The sequence below is a fragment of the Prosopis cineraria genome, unplaced genomic scaffold (genome assembly GCF_029017545.1).
Source record: "Prosopis cineraria cultivar Desert tree isolate PC_DT_omini unplaced genomic scaffold, ASM2901754v1 PC3, whole genome shotgun sequence".
Lineage (NCBI taxonomy): Eukaryota > Viridiplantae > Streptophyta > Magnoliopsida > Fabales > Fabaceae > Prosopis > Prosopis cineraria.
The window spans coordinates 46,217,964-46,236,410 of NW_026555334.1; the positions used below are offsets into that span (position 1 = coordinate 46,217,964).

The 18,447-nt window shown below is 35.2% G+C and overlaps 4 protein-coding genes and 1 long non-coding RNA gene across 8 annotated transcripts; 2 read left to right on the plus strand and 3 right to left on the minus strand.

Moving 5' to 3' along the window:
- Window positions 1-4,885: 4,885 nt before the first annotated feature.
- Window positions 4,886-8,881, minus strand: LOC129306661 (uncharacterized). The gene is made up of 2 exons (XM_054947362.1): window positions 8,742-8,881; window positions 4,886-5,922 (listed from the first exon to the last, which is right to left on the minus strand). The coding sequence occupies exons 1-2, from the start codon at window positions 8,809-8,811 to the stop codon at window positions 5,168-5,170; spliced, it is 825 nt and encodes a 274-aa protein (XP_054803337.1). The 5' UTR covers window positions 8,812-8,881; the 3' UTR covers window positions 4,886-5,167.
- On the minus strand, window positions 5,957-8,866 carry LOC129306660 (pentatricopeptide repeat-containing protein At1g09190). The gene is made up of 2 exons (XM_054947361.1): window positions 8,742-8,866; window positions 5,957-8,066 (listed from the first exon to the last, which is right to left on the minus strand). The coding sequence occupies exon 2, from the start codon at window positions 8,032-8,034 to the stop codon at window positions 6,580-6,582; it is 1,455 nt and encodes a 484-aa protein (XP_054803336.1). The 5' UTR covers window positions 8,035-8,066; window positions 8,742-8,866; the 3' UTR covers window positions 5,957-6,579.
- A 1,828-nt stretch (window positions 8,882-10,709) lies between the features above and the next one.
- On the plus strand, window positions 10,710-11,986 carry LOC129306180 (uncharacterized). 2 transcript variants are annotated; one of them, XR_008592165.1, is made up of 4 exons: window positions 10,710-10,904; window positions 11,008-11,192; window positions 11,325-11,464; window positions 11,573-11,986. It is a non-coding gene; the product is annotated as an uncharacterized LOC129306180 (long non-coding RNA). The 2 variants fall into 2 exon arrangements; XR_008592166.1 differs by having other exon boundaries at window positions 11,008-11,075; window positions 11,243-11,464.
- Window positions 11,987-12,205: 219 nt separating this feature from the next.
- On the plus strand, window positions 12,206-14,401 carry LOC129306179 (uncharacterized). 3 transcript variants are annotated; one of them, XM_054946609.1, is made up of 3 exons: window positions 12,206-12,757; window positions 13,278-13,405; window positions 13,657-14,401. In XM_054946609.1, exons 1-3 carry the CDS (start codon window positions 12,649-12,651, stop codon window positions 13,957-13,959), a joined length of 540 nt encoding a protein of 179 aa, XP_054802584.1. In that variant the 5' UTR covers window positions 12,206-12,648; the 3' UTR covers window positions 13,960-14,401. The 3 variants fall into 3 exon arrangements, with proteins under 3 accessions (XP_054802584.1, XP_054802585.1, XP_054802586.1); XM_054946610.1 differs by having other exon boundaries at window positions 13,342-13,405; window positions 13,639-14,401; XM_054946611.1 differs by having other exon boundaries at window positions 13,342-13,405.
- A 466-nt stretch (window positions 14,402-14,867) lies between these two features.
- On the minus strand, window positions 14,868-18,142 carry LOC129306178 (uncharacterized). Its single transcript, XM_054946608.1, has 10 exons — window positions 17,899-18,142; window positions 17,707-17,787; window positions 17,578-17,605; window positions 17,338-17,420; window positions 16,943-16,975; window positions 16,395-16,473; window positions 16,242-16,294; window positions 16,058-16,118; window positions 15,570-15,652; window positions 14,868-15,383 (listed from the first exon to the last, which is right to left on the minus strand). The coding sequence occupies exons 1-10, from the start codon at window positions 17,917-17,919 to the stop codon at window positions 15,294-15,296; spliced, it is 612 nt and encodes a 203-aa protein (XP_054802583.1). The 5' UTR covers window positions 17,920-18,142; the 3' UTR covers window positions 14,868-15,293.
- Between the last annotated feature and the right edge of the window lie 305 nt (window positions 18,143-18,447).

An 18,447-nucleotide genomic window follows, 5' to 3' on the forward strand; every position in this document is an offset into this window, starting at 1 on the left:
TTCTTATAATTCATTTTATTTTAATCAAGCTTTTATAGTTTAATTGATTAAATATGTTAGTTCCTGATCATTAAAATCCTTTAATTTTCTATTTTTTAAAATAAAATTAATGAATTTTATATCTTTATTAATAGATTATATAATTTTAGAATTAATTTCTCAATTTTTATATTTTAAAATTTATATAATTAGATTATGTTTTCTAAATAACTTTGATATATACACGTAACATTTTCATTAAAAATTAATAAAAATGTCAATATTGTATTAAATCCAACTTTTTTGAGTAAAAGTATTAAATTAATTTTTTAATAAATTTTTAAAAAATTATTTTAGAAAATTTAATATTTATTAAGAATTTTAACTTTTAGGGACTAACATATTTAAGAGATTAAATTATAAGAGGTTAGTTAAAAAATTACAAAGACTTGGGTTAAAATTGAAAAGAATTAAAAGAACTTATAAATTAATTTTCTTAACTCAAATAACATGTCAGGCGATGGTTTAACAGTTATATTTCGTGCCAATCTCACTTTTATTTTCTTGTATCACAGGGAAAGCATGACATGCCATTAGTATCAGGACACCTAACATGTTTGATTTATAACCCATAGGGCCATGGATCTGTATCCAAGTAGGAGAGCCAGGATCTAATAACTAGGATGGCCGAAATTAATAAACATATATTATAATATACATTTTAAAAGGCTAACCAAAATACAACAAAAATTAAAATCTTGAAGGGGTCACGCCCTTATTGGTCCTCGCTTCCTTCAACCCAATTAATCCAAGCATCCTCTAACTTTTGAGTGTTGCCTCACAAATGACATAAATTAATTAAACTCTAATGGCTCTCCCATGTAAAAATTGCAATCATAAATATGTGTGCCAAGTCAATACACAATGGGGATTCAACATAATTCGCCTTCATTTGTTATTATGGAATCTACTGATTTGTTAGGACAGATTTCACATCTTGAGTCATAATCTATTTGAACTTTTGATTAAACTTTATTTAAATTTTCAGTGGGACAATATTTGATGAAGGAAGTATCTCGATACAATAATATGAATTAAAAGTCAAATTCAACCAACTGAAACCCTAGCTTAACTTGCTGCCACATAGGCGTGACAATGAAGTCATATACTTAATATTTTCTCATCAAAAGAGACTACGGTTTCATTCACGCTAGGATTTGCCCTTCATTTTTTATTTTGAGGAAAACAAGATCTACTTTAAAGTTCTATTTGAAAAATTAAAAGCAAACGATGCTAAAGTTTTATTGGGTTTTACTTTTCATGTTTGTAGGATTTAGATTGTTTATTTTAAAAGCGCTTTAGCAAAAAACAAACAGCTGAATGAACCACAAGAAGAAGAATAAGCCCAAGTATCTATAGATTTATTTGGTGGCCAAGCTTTCTGCTGTTGAACTTCTCAACAAGAATGACAATGCAGGATTGAATCTGTAGAGAGCACTATAACCAAGAACTCATTCTAGAATGTAAATTAGAAAAAATATCATTTAAGGACCATGAGAGCAATTTAATGTTAAACAAGGATTAAAATATTTTTAAATATCATTATAAGATTAAAGGATTGATTTGAAAATAATTTTATATAAAACAAAACTATAATACCCTTGCTCTTTTTTTTAAAAAAAAATTGTCAACTAATGAATAGTTTTATTGTTAAATATGAATAGATATTTATTAATCAATAAATAGTTATTTATTGAAACATAATTTATACTTGTTCCTTCTCAATACTAAGTTCTTTCAAATTTTTAAACTTTTCAATTAGCAAATAACTTCTTGTTAAATGCGAATGAATTGTTAATTAACAAATGACTACTTGTTAAAATATAATTTATAATTGCCCGTTCCCATAACCAAGTTCTTTCCAATTATTAAATTTTTCGATTACAAAATAAATTCTTATTAAATACAAATGAATACTTGTTAATTAATAAATGGTTACTTGTTAAAACATGATATATAATTATCCCTTCCCACAATCAAGCTCTTTTAAAATTTTAAACTTGTCAATTAGCAAATAACTTCTTATTAAATGTAAATGGATACTTGTTAATTAGCAAAAGAATACTTAATTAATAAATGACTACTTGTTAAAATATAATCTACAATTGTTCCTTCCCACAACCAAGTCCTTTCTGATTATTAAATTTGTCAATTGGAGAATAACTTATTGTTAAATGCGAATGAGTATTTGTTAATTAATAAATGGTTAGTTGTTGAAACATGATATATAATTATCCTTTCTCACAATCAAGTTCTTTTAGATTTTTGAATTTATCAATTGGTTGATGGCTTTTTGCTAAATGCAAATGAGTACTTGTTAATTCAAAAATGATTTCTTGTCAATTAAAAAAAATGAAGAAAGGCAGGGTATAATAATTTTTTCCTATCTACAATTATTTTTAAATCAATCTCTTGATCTTGTAGTAATATTTTGCAATTTTTTAGTTATTAAATACCTTCATTGGTACTTGAATAATATTTTTCCTTTATATTATATATGCAAGATCCTTTCATGGATTGACTTGCCATTCCCCTCGTCCAACTAAATCACGCCCTTCCTAATTTTATCTTGGAAGAATTTCAATAGAGGATCATGGATGTGATATTATCACAAATGAGACCCCTTGAAATTTGAAACCTCACTTAGTATAGGAGGACTAAAATAACATCAATTTCAATGATAAAAAAACTCACATATCCTTTTAAACATTAAAAATACCACGGTCAAGTACAGCTCCAAAATTAGTAAGTGCTGCTGCAAAATTAATAAGTAAAATTAAAAAATCAATAAATAATGTGATTTAAACTGAAAGAGTCATGAATTTAATAAATAAAATTAAATGAGTAATAAATCCTATGAGGGATTTAACAAGTAAAAATTATGCAATCATAAATAGTTTAGTTTAGTTGAGACATAACAAATAAAGTTAAATAATTAATAAGTGTTATTGAAAAATTAATGAGTAAAAATTATAAAATTAATAAATAATATAGTTCAATTGAGAAGTTACAAATTTAATAAGTAAAATTAAGTAATTAAAAAGTGGTGCTGAGGAATTAACCAAGTAAAAATCCTGTCCAGCCCATGTAAGTAAAACACTCCATTGCCTACGCCTCTGATTATCTTAAACCTCAAGTCCCAAAGAAAAGGAACAGAGCAAGCCACTCAAGACAAAACGAATCATAAAATTAGGCGAAGTTGAGAAACCAATTAATTTGCAAATAGAGCAGAGCAAAACAGAACTACCGTTGTTTGCTCGAGGATGAAATATCTGCGGGCATTTGAAACTTGATAAAAAAAAATGATTATTAAAGAACTCCGGCAGGGTCTGGGCGTGGGGTTGATGCTGACATGCCGTTGTGGATGGGTCTTGGTGCTGCTTTTGCAGGCGAGGATGATGACGGTGAAGATGTGGGTGACGACGAAGAATGTAACAATGGTGATCCATGGCGGTGGGGGAGGAGGGGAAGAGAAAGTGGATCGGAGCGAGGGAGGAGAGATGAATATGGAAGAAGAGGACGTGCAGGAGGAAGAGGAGGAATGTGGACGTCTCACGAAAAGAGTGCGGGAAAAGTTTGGAGAAGGGCATTTCAATAATTTTGAGTGACAATTTTGTTTCAGACCAAAATTTCTCTACACTATTTTCAGATTTTTTTTTTTAGGTCTTATTTACCCAATCCTATATCGAAATTCTCCATTGAATGTATTTTCATTCCCCGCCGTTGCTAATTAATCTAATGCTTTCTCTAACTCAAATTATAAAATATTTTAAAAAAAATTAGCATTTTAAAATATAAAATATTTTAATAAAAATAAAATTTTATTAATGATGCTTTTTTAATGTTATTTTTTTCATATATTCTCTCTTTTTAATATTCTTTTATCAATGGAGTGCTAAATAAATAGTATTTTTAAAATTTTATATTTTTATCTTTTAAAAGTAAGATTTTAAAATATATTTAATAAATTTTATTATTATATAAAATTTTATCTAAAAATATCTTATAATTTAAAGCTAAAAGAATATTATTTAATACATTAAAATATTATCATATTTAATCAGGGAATCCGGCAGCATGAATATATCCAAACCTGGGGACCAGAAGGGAAAAGAGTAAAAAAAAACAAAAAACAAAAAACAAACAAACCATCTCTCCAACTAGCTATTCTTCCTTGGGTAATATTTATAAGAGAAAATTACTTTGAGATCTTATAAAACATAATTAAATATTATAAGATTCATTGATAATTAAATAAAGGAAAATGATAATTCTTGCTAAGTTGTCAATGGATCTTATGATATTTAAATGCATTGTATAGAATTTACATGTAATTCTCCCTATCTATAAATTATTTGAAGAAAGGATTTTGTAATTATTTTCATACAATACTACATTAATTATTTATTACAAATTTTTCCTCCTCTATTCGTTGTTAGCGTAGAAAAGTGCGAAGCTTTTTTAAATATGTATTCAACACAAGGCAGGCAAGAAACTTTTAAATGATGAGAAAGAATTAATGAATTTTAAAAATTTTATTAATTTCGGTAAAAAATATGGACAATGACTTGTAGTAAATACTAAATAGGATACAAAATCCAGATTAAGATTAATCATTTATAATAGAAATGATCATGCAAGTAAAAAAAAAAGAACAGAAATGACAATATATAAGTTAATGAAAAGTATTACCTGCCCTGGATATCCATAATTTCATTTAATTTTTATAATTAAAAATTACAATTATACCTCTACTAATAAATTTTATTGAATATCATATTTATATTTTGCATATGTATTATTTATCCAAACAAATTAAAAAAAAAGAAATTGATTTTAAACTAAATTACGCAAACCAAATAAAAATTCATATATAATATAAAAACTCTCCCAGGTAACAAGTCACTCTTTTCATGAGTTAACCAAGAGAAGTGCTCATGTGGACTCCTCATTAGTTGCTAGAGTGAAACTACAATCATAAAGACTAAAATTATAATCTTTCGTAAATTAAGAATTGGGTATATGTTACGAAACTTTAGGAGTTACAAATAAATACACAGAAGGTTTCATACATACACATCGTGCGTCGAATTATTATTTGAGCAGATGATGCGACGAAAAAATTTCATCAGAGCTCAGAATTTTCAGACGTTTCAGAGCTCTGATAGGCAGGAGATTCGTAGGCATTTGATTCTTCGGCAGGAGGGGATTCAAAAACACTGGGCTCGTCAGAGCCTTCAAACTTGTCATAAACAGGGGTTTCGTCAAAAAAGGAACTCTTGGGTGCTTCAGAACTTTGATGATCCAAAGTATCTTGAACTTCAGTGCGAACCGATTGAACAAAATTCAACATGAAATGCACTCCATTAACCACATCGTATAACATTAATCCTATTCTACCGCCAACCCAACTGCCCATGTGACTTCCGACAAGATAACCAAATCTTCCAAGCCTTTCCTCCCCAAGAAAACCTCCAGCATAAGTACCGAACAAAGTACCAGTGCCCCTAAGGAAACCCTCCGTCATGGTTCCACCATAGTAAATAGCTTCAAAAAAGTCCCATCCGGAAGAGATGATGGGGCCTATAATTCGCTTGGTCTGGCGTGAAGCCAATTTTGCAGCCTTTGCGCCTTCTTTCTGAGCATATTTAGCTAAATCTTTTGCTGACATTCCTTGCGACGTTCCGTCAACAAGAGCAGACTCAATTGCCTGATTCCTTGCTCTTTCAACATGAGCAGCTCTAATGTTGTAAAAATAAAGCTTCACTCCTTCTTTGACAACACATGCTAAAGTTCCTGAGCCCATATCAAAGCAGTTTAAGAATGTAAACTTTCCGCTTTGGGATGCCACCTCCTCCCCAACCAGCAGCCTGCATTTTTCAGCTGAAAGTGACAACAAGTTATGAGCATAACAGGCACTGATCCTACATGATAGGGTAAATGGAAGGCTTCAGCAATCAAAGCAAAAATATTAAGAGAAGGGGGGGGGGAGAACTGTTGCACTGAAATTTGTTGGGGAGAACAAGAAGCTGTTTTGAAAATGATCACTTAACAAGGAAAATTATGAGACTTTGAAGTCATTCGCACAATTCATGCACGCCACGACATATATATGTTTTTCCAAATAGTCCTATTATATTTTAGGGTACACATCACTAGGCATTCCTGCTCTGCCACCTGTAAACCCTATCCTCCATCCCAGCGGGAGGTTTACTTAGATCTCCAAATTTAGGGTATCACATTGAAAGTTTCTTAGCAAGCAACAAGAGACAGTGCACATACAACCTCTTCCAAAACAGCATTTCTCCATCCTTGGCTTATCGAACATTTTTCAGGGAAACTTGCGTAGTTGAATGCACTTTTCCTGGTTTGTTGCACAGGAGGCTAGAGGTAAAGACAAGTGCCAAGACTGGTGGCATCCTCCAATCTTCACAACACTGCCTTCTTTGGCATGATTTTTACCCATGAAAAATGGTGAATTCCTGTAGTTTGTGAAGACAAAGAAACAAAGCCATTTCTCAGCCAAGTCAAACCTTGCAACTATCCAGTTGCACTCTGTCCTGGAGTTTTCCTGATGCTGTTTTCTTGCATCACTAATCTAACCTTTTCAACCTTATCCCATTTCCCTTCTTCTGCGTAAATATTTGACAATAACACATAATTCCCAGAATTCCAAGGTTCAAGATTGATAAGCTCTTTCACTGCAATTTCTGCAAGTTTCCTTTCACCATAAGTGCGGCAAGCACTTAGCAATGCACCCCACAAGGCAGCTGTAGGCTTCATGGGCATGCTTCTAATCAAGTCATGAGCTTCCCATAACTGTCCACAACGTCCAAGAAGATCTACAACACAGCCATAATGCTCGAGTTTTGGCTGAAGTTGAAATTTTGCAGTCACCGAAGCAAAGAGTTCAAGCCCTCTATCTGCTAAACCTGCATGAGCACAACAGGCCAAAATGCTAGTAAAAGTTGAGTCAGAAGGGGAAACACCCTTCTTCATCATCTCCTGAAACAAGTCAAGCCCCAGTTCACCCTTCCCATTATAAGCCAAACCTGATATCATTGCATTCCAAGAAACAACATTTTTGCGAGGCATTTCATTAAAAATGCTCCACGCAACTTCAAGATTTCCAGACTTGCAATAAAAATCAACAAGTGAATTTCCCACAGCAGGGACATCCCGCTGAAACCCTCTGGAACAGGCATAAGAGTAAATCCACTTCCCAGCATCTAAAGCTCCTAGGCGAGCACATACAGGCAGAACTGTGACCAAGGTTGCATCATCTGGCTTGAAGCCCAGTTCCAACATTTCATGAAAAAGTTCAAGGGCTTCCCTGTCCTTCTTATTTTGTGCTAGGGAGGAAATCATGATATTCCAAGAAACAATACCATGTTCCTTCATCTGTCTAAAAAGCTTAAAACCTATTTCCAAACAGCCTGTCTTACAAAACCCACGAATCATCAAATTCCACACAATTACTTCTGTATCAAACATTGGATCGAACACCTTCCCGGCATCTCCCATTCTCTCGCAAGTTGTATACAATTCCACCAACCCAATACGAATGGAACCATGGCCTTCAAATCCAACTTGAATAAGATGGGCATGAACACACTGGCCGAGTTTGTAATCACAGAGGTTTGAAGTGGACTTAAGCAAAGGCGTAAAAGTATACTCATCAGGCAAAATACTCCAAGCCCTCATAAGGGAGAAAAAGTGGAAGGATTGCTGAAAGGGGGCACATAAAGAAAAGCCTTTGATCATGGAATTGAAGAGGAGAACATTGGGATTGCGGGTTTGGTAAAAGATACGAGTGGCGTAAGACATTTGATCAAGAGCAGTGCAAACAGAGACGAAGTGGGCGAGGATCTGGTTGGAATGATGAAGGGCATGGCGAAGGAAATGGGCATGAATTTGGGTGATTTGGGTGCGAGTATTGTGACCATGAAGGAGACGAAGAACTTTTCGTTCAATCTCCCGGCAGCTCCTGCTCATTCTGTGTCAATGTGATCACTGTGCAAAGGGACCTGCTTTCATTGTTAGAAGGGAAAAGACAGGATTGGCAGGAACAAGCCAACGCCAAATAACTGGTATATGGAAATGTAATATCCAAACGAGGGAAAATTGTATAGAAGGACCACGAGGGAGGGAAATTTAGGAAGAAGGATCAACTAAGCTTATCGCAGATTCCAAAATCAACGATTGAGCTTCAAGAGGTCATCAAGAGATCTCTTCTAAGGGATACATTGAACCAGAAGTCAACCAAAAAAATACAAAGGTTAAGAAGGGCAAAAAGAATTACTGAAAGCGAATTGCGATTGCCCTATACGTTGCAGCAAGCCAAATATAGTACGGTGGCTTATAGTATAAGACATGCGAGCAATAGAGATCCCCAAATTTATGTCATTAATCAGCTACAAAAAGTTCAAGAAAATAGAGCAAGATGAGTTAAAAAAGATACTGTTCAATTAAGCCTAACGCAAGCAACAGAAACGTTGGGATAAAAATTCATCCTACAGTACATGTAGCAGTATATGATAAGGTTCTAAACTTCCTGTGTTTGCAATTTGTGGTTTTCATTCGTGCTAATTGATATTTGGATACTATTAATGCCAAATGCTCGAGAAAGGGAATGCAATTATCACGAAAAATCAAAACATCTAAAACATGGATATATAAATACACAGTGATTCAAAAAGTACCTGTGATGCTAAGAACAATGATGCCAGCGATGAAGAGGAGCAACTGAACCCTCCTCTTCTGGAAATCCATGGCTCTACCAATTAACCCTAGTCCTAGAAATCAAATAAACTATCTCGATGCTATATTCTCCAGTGGATCAAAGAAAAACCGCCAGTTTTAATACTTCAAATAGGGGGAAGAATCTAAAAACGTGTTGGCGATAGACGAGTCAAGACTCGATACGAGGCTCCCGGATTTCCTGACCTCAGCAAGGGGAGGAGAAGGCATTTGCGAGATTCGACCGTGAATGGACCAAACCGGAATGCAGCTTGCTGAGGGGAGATAATAAATTGCAAATCCACTGTGCATCCAGGCCCAATATAATAAGCCCAAATGTTGTACTTGGGATTCACCAGGACTTGGGCTTGCTTCTCCAACACATAAGGATGAAATGCTCTTGTGCACTGTGGATGTAAAAGGACAAATCTGGAAGGACGAGGAAAACCAGGCTATGCACCTTGTGTGCGAACATGCATGCTTAGGTCCGTTTCCCCCCCAAAATTTTGGTCTAAAATACAAGTCCAGTTCAATAATATCTAAAATATTTTACTTTTTCCTTCCCTCTGTTACTTTTATGTAGAAATTAAATAACATGAATAATTGATGGAGTTTTCAACTTTTAACAAAGGTGGTTTTTGGAAGTATTACAATTTTTTTTTTTTTTCACATCTTTGTCTCCTTGGCGTCCACGCAGCAGGCGGGTTTGTGAGCTAGATCCACGTCGTCGAGAGGAGCATGTAGATAATAGATACATGGCTTCGTTTGTGAGAAATTTCCTTACATGGTTTGCCCAAGCTTAAGAAACATTAGGTACTCTTCTAATCTTATTTATAAATTAAAGAGAAGAGATTAATTTTAGTCATATTTATAGAATATTTTTATTATTTTTTTATATTTATATTTACTTTTATGTCCTTATTAAATGTTAGGAGAAATTGTAAAAAAAAAAAAATTGTCTTCATTGAGGATGAAGGTACAAATTTATTAAATTTTAAGATAGAATTAATGTTTCTGACCAAAAAAAAATTGAGTTAATGAGGTTTAGTATTTTATTAGATTCTAATAAAATATGTAAAAAGTAACTTATAAATAAAACTAAAAATAATATTAGTTTGTGATAGAATTACATAAAGAAAGAAGCTATAAGCACCAATTAAATATTAAGTTTAATAACTCTAGATTTGGATTGGATATCTCAATATTTTTTTTAAGGAGAGTTATATACAGGTTCAGGAAAACTAAATGCTTGTAAATATTGGACTTTGACATGTAAATATAAACATTTCATTTATAAATGATCTAAATAAATAATTACTTTTCTTAGTTGAGACTTATTGTAATTATCTTTGTTTTTTATGTTGTTTGAATTTTTAAACATTAAATTTATTTAGATAAAATTTCTTGCACACTTAAAAAAAATCAGAGAGAAGAGGAGACGAAAAGTCAAACTAATAACTTTTAAATATGTTACTCAGATTCCCGTATAAAACAATAATAACAATAATAAATCTCTCTTTCAATATAAAATTTAGATTTCACCACCATCAATCAATGTAATTTTTCCCCGCTTAAATTCAATTTCTTCATCACGCAATCGGTTATTGTCCAAAATTTTAAAATTTTAAAATAATCAAACGAAAAGAAATTCCAAGGGGATGTAGTTCAGATGGTAGAGCGCTCGCTTAGCATGCGAGAGGTACAGGGATCGATACCCCGCATCTCCACATTTTGTTCGCTTTTGCTAATTTCCATTTTAGCTGATGCCTGGCCGAATTTCGTGGTTGACCAAGTACTAGGGTGGAACTCCAAGCGGGTAACCGGCCGCATCGTGTCACCCTTTGCCTGAGATTTCCATCTCAATTTGTATCCGAAGTCCCACCTTTTGCTTACCATAGACACCTGATATCCTTCTAAATTAACCTCTTCTTCGTGGGTTGACCTACTTTCCCAAAAAGCCAAACCCTTTGGCAACCCATTCCTTGACATAAGTTGCATTCTCTCGTATTGTTCCTGCGCACCTTTCTGTTCCCACCCTTCACAATCATGGTATACTCATTCCTGCCAAAATTGATCTTTATCCATAGCTCCCTCAATCTCCATATTAATGTTTTGCTTCTCCTCAGGTTATCATTACTCTAACACCACTTGTCATTCTTTATATGCCATCCATCTTTTGTCTAAAGTTTTCATTTGACACTTGCGTACTTCACTGTTCACCATGAACAGGGGCCGCACAGGATCAACTTCAGGAGCAAAGCTTAGCAAAAGCCTCGTCTTGTTTTGTTAATAACCTCGTGAGTCTATGTGTAATATCTTCCTTTCGTTGGAATCAAGCAGCTTCATGTTAACCTTTTGCTCTCGAAGGCTTGTTTGGTCATTTTGTTTCGTCCATCGACATTGTTTCTTCACTGGTATGTTCTGATCTTGCTTTCCTTTTGGGCTGGCCGTGAACATTTTTCAGATCTATGTTGGATGTGATCAGACGTATAGATTAAATTCATCTGGGAATATTAACGTACCACCTGAGGTGATTTTTTCTGCAGTGGCCCATGCCTTAGAGAAACACAGCTTGTGCTTAATTGCATCGATAACATGCTACCAAATTTCCTGTTCTACAACAAAGCCAATGTGCAACAAATAAGATATGCGCTGATTGCTGGTTGCAACTTTGCCAAAGGAGGAGGTCAGCATACTGTCCTGTTTCTGCGATGATTTCTGTGTCGCGTGCTTTCCGTTATCTATTATTTATTCGCTATCCTAAGTTAAGAGAGACTGTGTTGTGTTCGTGTAGGGAGCTTCAATTTGGGATATTACGTTGGCGGAGAAATAAGCAGTGCTCGCAAGTTACCAATTTGGATTAGATTCTATCTCTTCGTCCTGGTGGCAGTAGCAGTTAATTTCATTTAACGTGACATAATGATTAGCATTGAGAAATGGATAATCGCTTAACCTCTTCGCGCCCTGATTGATTGATGGGTTCCTTGTAACCATAATAGCTTTCGTACTAATGCACTTCATATCGTAAAATCTGAAGAAAAACTTCCATACAAACATTTACATTTTGCAAGTGCATTTACGGTGTCTAGACTGTTCAACAACTCTAATGATTTATAAATGAATAACACAAGGCAATCCAGAAAATAGCTATCAAATTGACTAAACGTATCACATGTAATACCCCCAGTATGTAATCAGATCGACACAGAAAAAAAAAAATACATGAGGATCTTCTGCACAAGGAGATCTAACAATAATGACACACATTAACACCAATTATTAATGGGTTAACCAGCAGGCATGTCTCGAAAAGTTTTTTGAAAGAAGCATCGGGTATTCTTATCTTTTAAAAAGAATAATGTCTTCCCAAAACTTTAAGAAAAGGTGCAATTTTATCCTATTGTCAAGTTGACAGTTCAACTATCATGTTGGCATCCACTTGGCATTCTTTACGGGGGAAAAAAAACACAGCAAGGAAGCCAAGTGAACATCTTCTTCTGCCATTTCTCTTCTTCTTCACCTAGGAATCACAAGTGGACCTTGGCGGTGTAGGTCGATGGGGAGAGGGGGCAAACTCGGCATCTTCGAGTTGCTTTTCATGAGATCTATGACACTGAACTACACAACTCGATGACACGACAAACGAAGAGATAGGCTGGGCTTGACGGACTTGATAGCGGCTTTGGGCGATGGACAAACGGACTTGCGTGGTGAGGAGAGAATTGAATTTGGGGGGAGGGAGTTGCTGGACTACTTGATCTGGATGGTGGGGTTTCAACTGATTATCAAATGGGGTCGAGATTCGATCATCTTAGGGATTGATGAGTAGGTAGTGAGAAGAGAGGAGATCAAGGAAAGGGGACAAAGACGATGGTTGGTTCTTCATCGAAGGTGGTGTTGTACTCAAGAACTCTTCTTCTACTTGAGCCCCCTATGTCAGTGATTGTTCTTCTGAACCTGTCCTCTCTATACCCCAAAGGTAATTTTATTCAATGATTTTGTACACTTTGCATAATCAAGGAAGTGGGTTTTGCTGGGAAAGTCATGATAGAGGCTTGAATTCTGATGATTGAATACGAGACTAGGTTTGAGTTGAATGAGGCTAAACAGCTGCATAGGGATTACGATGGCGAAGGTTTGTGGCGAGGGAGATGAAGCACTCGTGTGGAGGAAGAAGGATAGTCTAAGATTCACATCAGATTCTAAGACATGCCCTCACCATTCTTGTTTTGGAATGTTTAGATTGTGCTAGATACTGAATACCTGATGCCTCTCGTTACTCTATTTTGTTGGATTCCAACTTTCTGTTCTTAATTTTGGGGTCTTTAATTGTCTCTTCAATTTGCTCTTGCTCCTCAATCATGGTTGAACATTGTGAATTCTACAGTCTGCTTCCTCTCCAATTTGCCATTTTCTGCTTTAATTATATTCTGTGAATTCTATGAGGAGATCTTTAGCTTTTCCTTCTGGCTTAGGTGCATCGATTCTTTCAATTTCAGATTCTATAACTTGTGCAAAGGAGGAAGTGGTGCCTTTTGAATATTTTTTTTTTTTAAATACCAGGTGGCAACTACCTAGCAAAGGACGTCAATGTAACAGTCAAACAAACAATTGCACTAACGGCAAGGTAAAATTGTTTCATTTTTTGAAGTTCTAGAATAAAATTACTACAACTAAAAAATAAGAGTATTCAGTGGTTATTTTGGAAAACTTTTAAAGCATTTTTATCTTTTAACCAATTATTAATTTTTTATATATAAGAATGACAAGAATCCAGAGTCCCCTTAAATCCCGTAAAATAAAGAAGCCTCTTCGGCTAATATTTGCATCCAATTTCGACTTTCTTTATGAACATGACAGTCACTTTAACATCCTCAGAAGTTTCTTAACAAGCTACAAGAGACAGTGCTCATGCAACCTCTTCCAAGGAAGCATGTCTCCATTCCTGGCTCATCGAACATATTTAAAGAGCAGCGCAAACGGAGACGAAGTGGGCGAGGATCTGGTTGGAATAATGAAGGGCATGGTGAAGGAATGGGCGTGAATTTGGGTGACTTGGGTGCCAGTATTGCTACAGTGAAAGAGACGAACAAGTTTTCGTTCAATCTCTTAGCAGCCTCTGCTCATTCTGGAAGGGACCTGCCTTCGCTGTGGAAAGGGAAAAGACAGGATTGGCTGTAACAACTAGGCCTAATAACTGGCAAATGGAAATGCCAAATCCAATCGCCGGAAAATACTACAAAACGACCCCGGGGAAGGGAAATTTAGGAATTAGGATCAATTAACCTTTATTTAACAGCGACTGAGCTTTAAGAGGTCTTCAGAAATTTACATGAATTTTGGCCCCAAAAACACATTAGATTACAAATTTTAATGGATTTTCAAGGAGCTTCAAAATTTGATGTTTTCTACTAAATATCTTTCAGTCGTTATAAACAATTTCCCCTCCAAACGCTTGAGCGAAAAGAAACAAACCTCCATACTACAGGCACAACACTATTGGGAGAAGCACGGTTCCTCCAGAACACGTCTCTTCATCGAACAGCTATGTCCTACAGTTGGAAGGCTTTGTAATGTATATTAATTTGAATTGTTTAAATTTAATTTCAATGATTCTTTTAAACTTGCAACTGAAAATAGATAGAGGCAATTCATGAATCCCTTCTGAGGGTAGATTTGAAACGCAAAAATAATAAAGAATCCTATGACCGAAAAACATCCATTCTCTTTTCCTCTGAATCTTGACCCTCGCATGAAAGAAAATCCTCGGATAAAGAATCGAAAAGGCACGCAAATAGTTGGACCCCAACCCTATGCCCATACGCTGATATACCGCGTAACTATATTACAAGGATCCGAAATCTTTGACCGTGTTTTGAGCTTCCTGACCTCGTTCTAGTTAGAAATGTTTAAGGCTCATCCTAGGAAAATAGCAATGACAATCCAGTAACAATTGTTAAGCCCGCCATCCTGATGCGCACACTCCCACTTCCCTCAAGTTGATTTACTCGCTACAGACAAGGCTTTCTATTCTCTTAACAGATCGCAATTGCATGGTTGCTTGGGTATTCAACGATCAATGCAAATGCTTTGAGGAATGATGTTAATTTATCAGGGTACAAGCATTAACATACCATATGCTGTCTCTCACTCCGGGCACACGAGAATAATTGCAAGTGATCAGTAAACTTGGGCAGTTGGGCTTACAATCATGCAGAATTCCTTGCCATGAGGTTTAAATGATCCCGTTGGGATCATCACTTCATCTTTCCAGATAGAGGACTCGAGTGAAAATGCAAGGATCCCCAGCTAAAATAAGAAACGTACAAGATCCAAACGAATCGCAACATTCATAGACTGAGTCCATCAAGCTCCAGCTAAGATAAGCAACCTCTTTTGCTCTTGGTGCATCCTTGTTTTCCTTTCAGCATGTGCTTGGGGTGGGCAACAGATACCAAATCTAGCTTAACATTACAAAATGGTCGTTAAAAATCCATCATGAAGCATATGGCAGCTCATTTCTTGGATGACCGAAAGCCACCGAACCCCATCATAGCTGCAACATCAGGATCTGTTTCAGGCGTTTCTTCAACTTCCTTCTCTTTCTGAATACAAACATGTAAAAAAAAAAAAGTTATGACAAATTAATATAACATGATAACAGGAACCCTTAGTACTGCCAGGGTACATTGGGCATAAGATATAAACGCTTCAATGTCAAGGTGGGGGGCATGATGTTTCTCTCAACCCATCACGTGCGCAGACTCAATAAGAAACGCCACACTGCTGACCTTCTTTTCTTTCTTCCTTTCCCGTCGCTGTCGCTTTCTCTCTTCCTCCTCTTGTTGCTGTTTTAAGATCCGGTCATCCAGGTCTGCATAGTAATCATCAACCAATTATTTATCAAAAAGAATGTTCACAACTAATAAACAAAGAAAATTGCTTAGATAGTACTCCCCTTGTTTTTTATTGCTAGGGAAATTAACACTTTTCACTTCTATTTTTTTATAAGCAAAATTACCCATTTTAATAAGTATTTATTACACATTTCTTAAATCACCCCTCATAATTTATATTAACGAGAAATAATTAATACATACTTATGTGATTAACATAGGGTATTTTAATCTAAATTTTTTATTTTCAGACATAATTATTATAGTTAACCAATTTTCTTAAACTGTGTAATACAGTTTTTTCTCTCATAAATAGAAACAGATGGAGTACTGATTTAATATATATATATATATATATATAAGCCCCTTATCCAAAGCTTTACCTTGCTCAGTGAAGCTTCCAACAGCTTTCCGCTTTTTAAGAACTTCAAATCGTTCCTGAACCTGTTTCATCAGAAAATTCACTAACACTATCCAACACATGCAGATACAACTATAAAAACTGGCACAGATACATACTTATGCTCACACACACACTTGCAATGCAAAATACATCATAAACTATACCTGTGAAAGAGAAGCACGCTCTACTCGCATAGACATTCCCAGAGCTCTTTGATCTTAAGGGACAGAGAAATAATAATCATCAAAATGGTGAAGGCAATAAAATCAAGTACTAATATGTTAAATCAAGGCAAGCATGTTGAGAAGACCACATACGTTTCTTTCCATTAATATGATCCAAATAGTTAGCAGAATCCTTTACCACACACTCACAAACTGAGCAGTAGTATCCGGCCTGCAATAGAGGGGAATAATTCAAAGATCAACCACAACGAAATGTCAGATAAGTTATACCAGAACGCAGGATCAAATAATAAAGATTGAAAAAAGTAGCAAAGTCTGTAAGATGCAATTGTACAAGTTACTTCTTTGTGCATACAAAAAAGAAACAAAATAACTGCCAACGCCTGGGACAAATGGCAGCCAGCAAGCCATTCTCAGTCACCATTCTTCACATATTTCATTATCCACGTAAGTTGTTCATTAGTTGAACTCGAGCATCATTCATATCATCTCCCAAATCTCAAAAGATAGCAGAACTTTGTGTTTCAAGGGAAAGAGCAAGGGCAGTGATGGATTTTTTTTATTCTTAAAATTTTGATGCCCCGTGAGAAGGGAAAAATCAACAAAGGACAAGAAATTGTCTAATTAGAATGTGGCTATGATATTTAGAAATAACTGGAACAAACATGGTATGCAAGTACCTGCTGGCTTAGTGGTGCAACTGGAGTAACAACCTGCAAAAGAGTTTATATTCATATTTTTAGTAAAACTGAATATTGATAAAAGTTCAGCAACGGATAAAAACAAGCATACAACATAGAATGCTAGAACATGTTTATAAACTAAGGTGAAAGTGGGGGAGGGGGTAGTCTATAGATATTTGATATTTCAGCTCAGAGAAGAAAGCCGACCAAAGTGAAAGGATCAAAGTCAAGAAATGCAAAGCTCCTGTAATGCATGCAAACCATGCAGTAAATTAAGTTTACAACAAAAATCCGGTCGCAGATGTGAAGCTAGACAAAAATGCACCGCAGAAAATCCTAGCTTTGCGAAAGCGCATAGATTGAGAACTATAATCCTGTGTAAAGTTGCTTACCTGAGTCTTCCCCAAGCGAGATTCAAGGTCCACCTCATAATCTCTATGTTTCAACGGTTTCCTCTGAACTGGAGGACCTTTCGCTGCATAAAAACGATGTTGTTACTTAATGCCGTAAGCATGGCTCCAACTCCACAACGTACTGAGTTCAATCAAGAACAACCAGAAAAGCCCTAAATGATGAAGTGCAAAATACTAAGCGAAAGAAATGCAAACGAAAGCATTAACCAAATGACTTACTTTTAGGTCTAGATCGCGCCTCCTCTTCCTGTTCACAAACCACGATTAGCTAACTCGAAACTATTCAAAATCCACCGGCAAAGTATCATCCGGCATCAGCATATAAACAAAACATGGAAGAAAACTCACCTGCCTCTCACGCTCCCGAGCACGTTCCAAATATTCCTCTCGATCGAATTTTCTTCTGAACGTGTTGTCGACCCCGGTGACCTATGAACAGAATGCATGGATTGAAAAATTATACAACTCCGAAATCTAATGAGCGTTCTAAAGCAAAGTTGTGAGAAACAATTGTCCCTCGAAAAGAAAATGAGAGCTTACATTGTTACTGTTGTGAGCCATCAAGGCTCCAAAATCTTGCCGTAAGCTATAAAATAGATGGGACGGGAAATCAATTGATTCAAACAATAAACAAATAGAGAGGACCCCCGCTGCCACAATTCGACAGACAAACCCTAAATGGAACCGAAGGATTTAATTAAGAGAAGAAAGAGCTGATGTATGGATACGGAGTAATCAAGCACTCGCACCGTCGCAGTTCCGCAGCGCTATGCACGCGAAAGCCAATGTTTAAAGAAACAAACAAGTCAATAATCGTCAGTAAACAAATAAATTACGATTGATTAAATAACAAATTATAACCTTATAAAATAAAATTGACTGTTAAATGAGATTTTTGCCATAAACTGGACTAGTTCTTACATATTATATAATATATAATTTCATGATTATGGGATATGAGTTGTATTATTTACATTTATAATTATAATTCATAAGTAATAAATAATATAATTTATTATAAATTTGTATATTTATATATTAATCTATAGGCTACATAGTCATATTTGTGTACGAAATTGGAAAAATAGA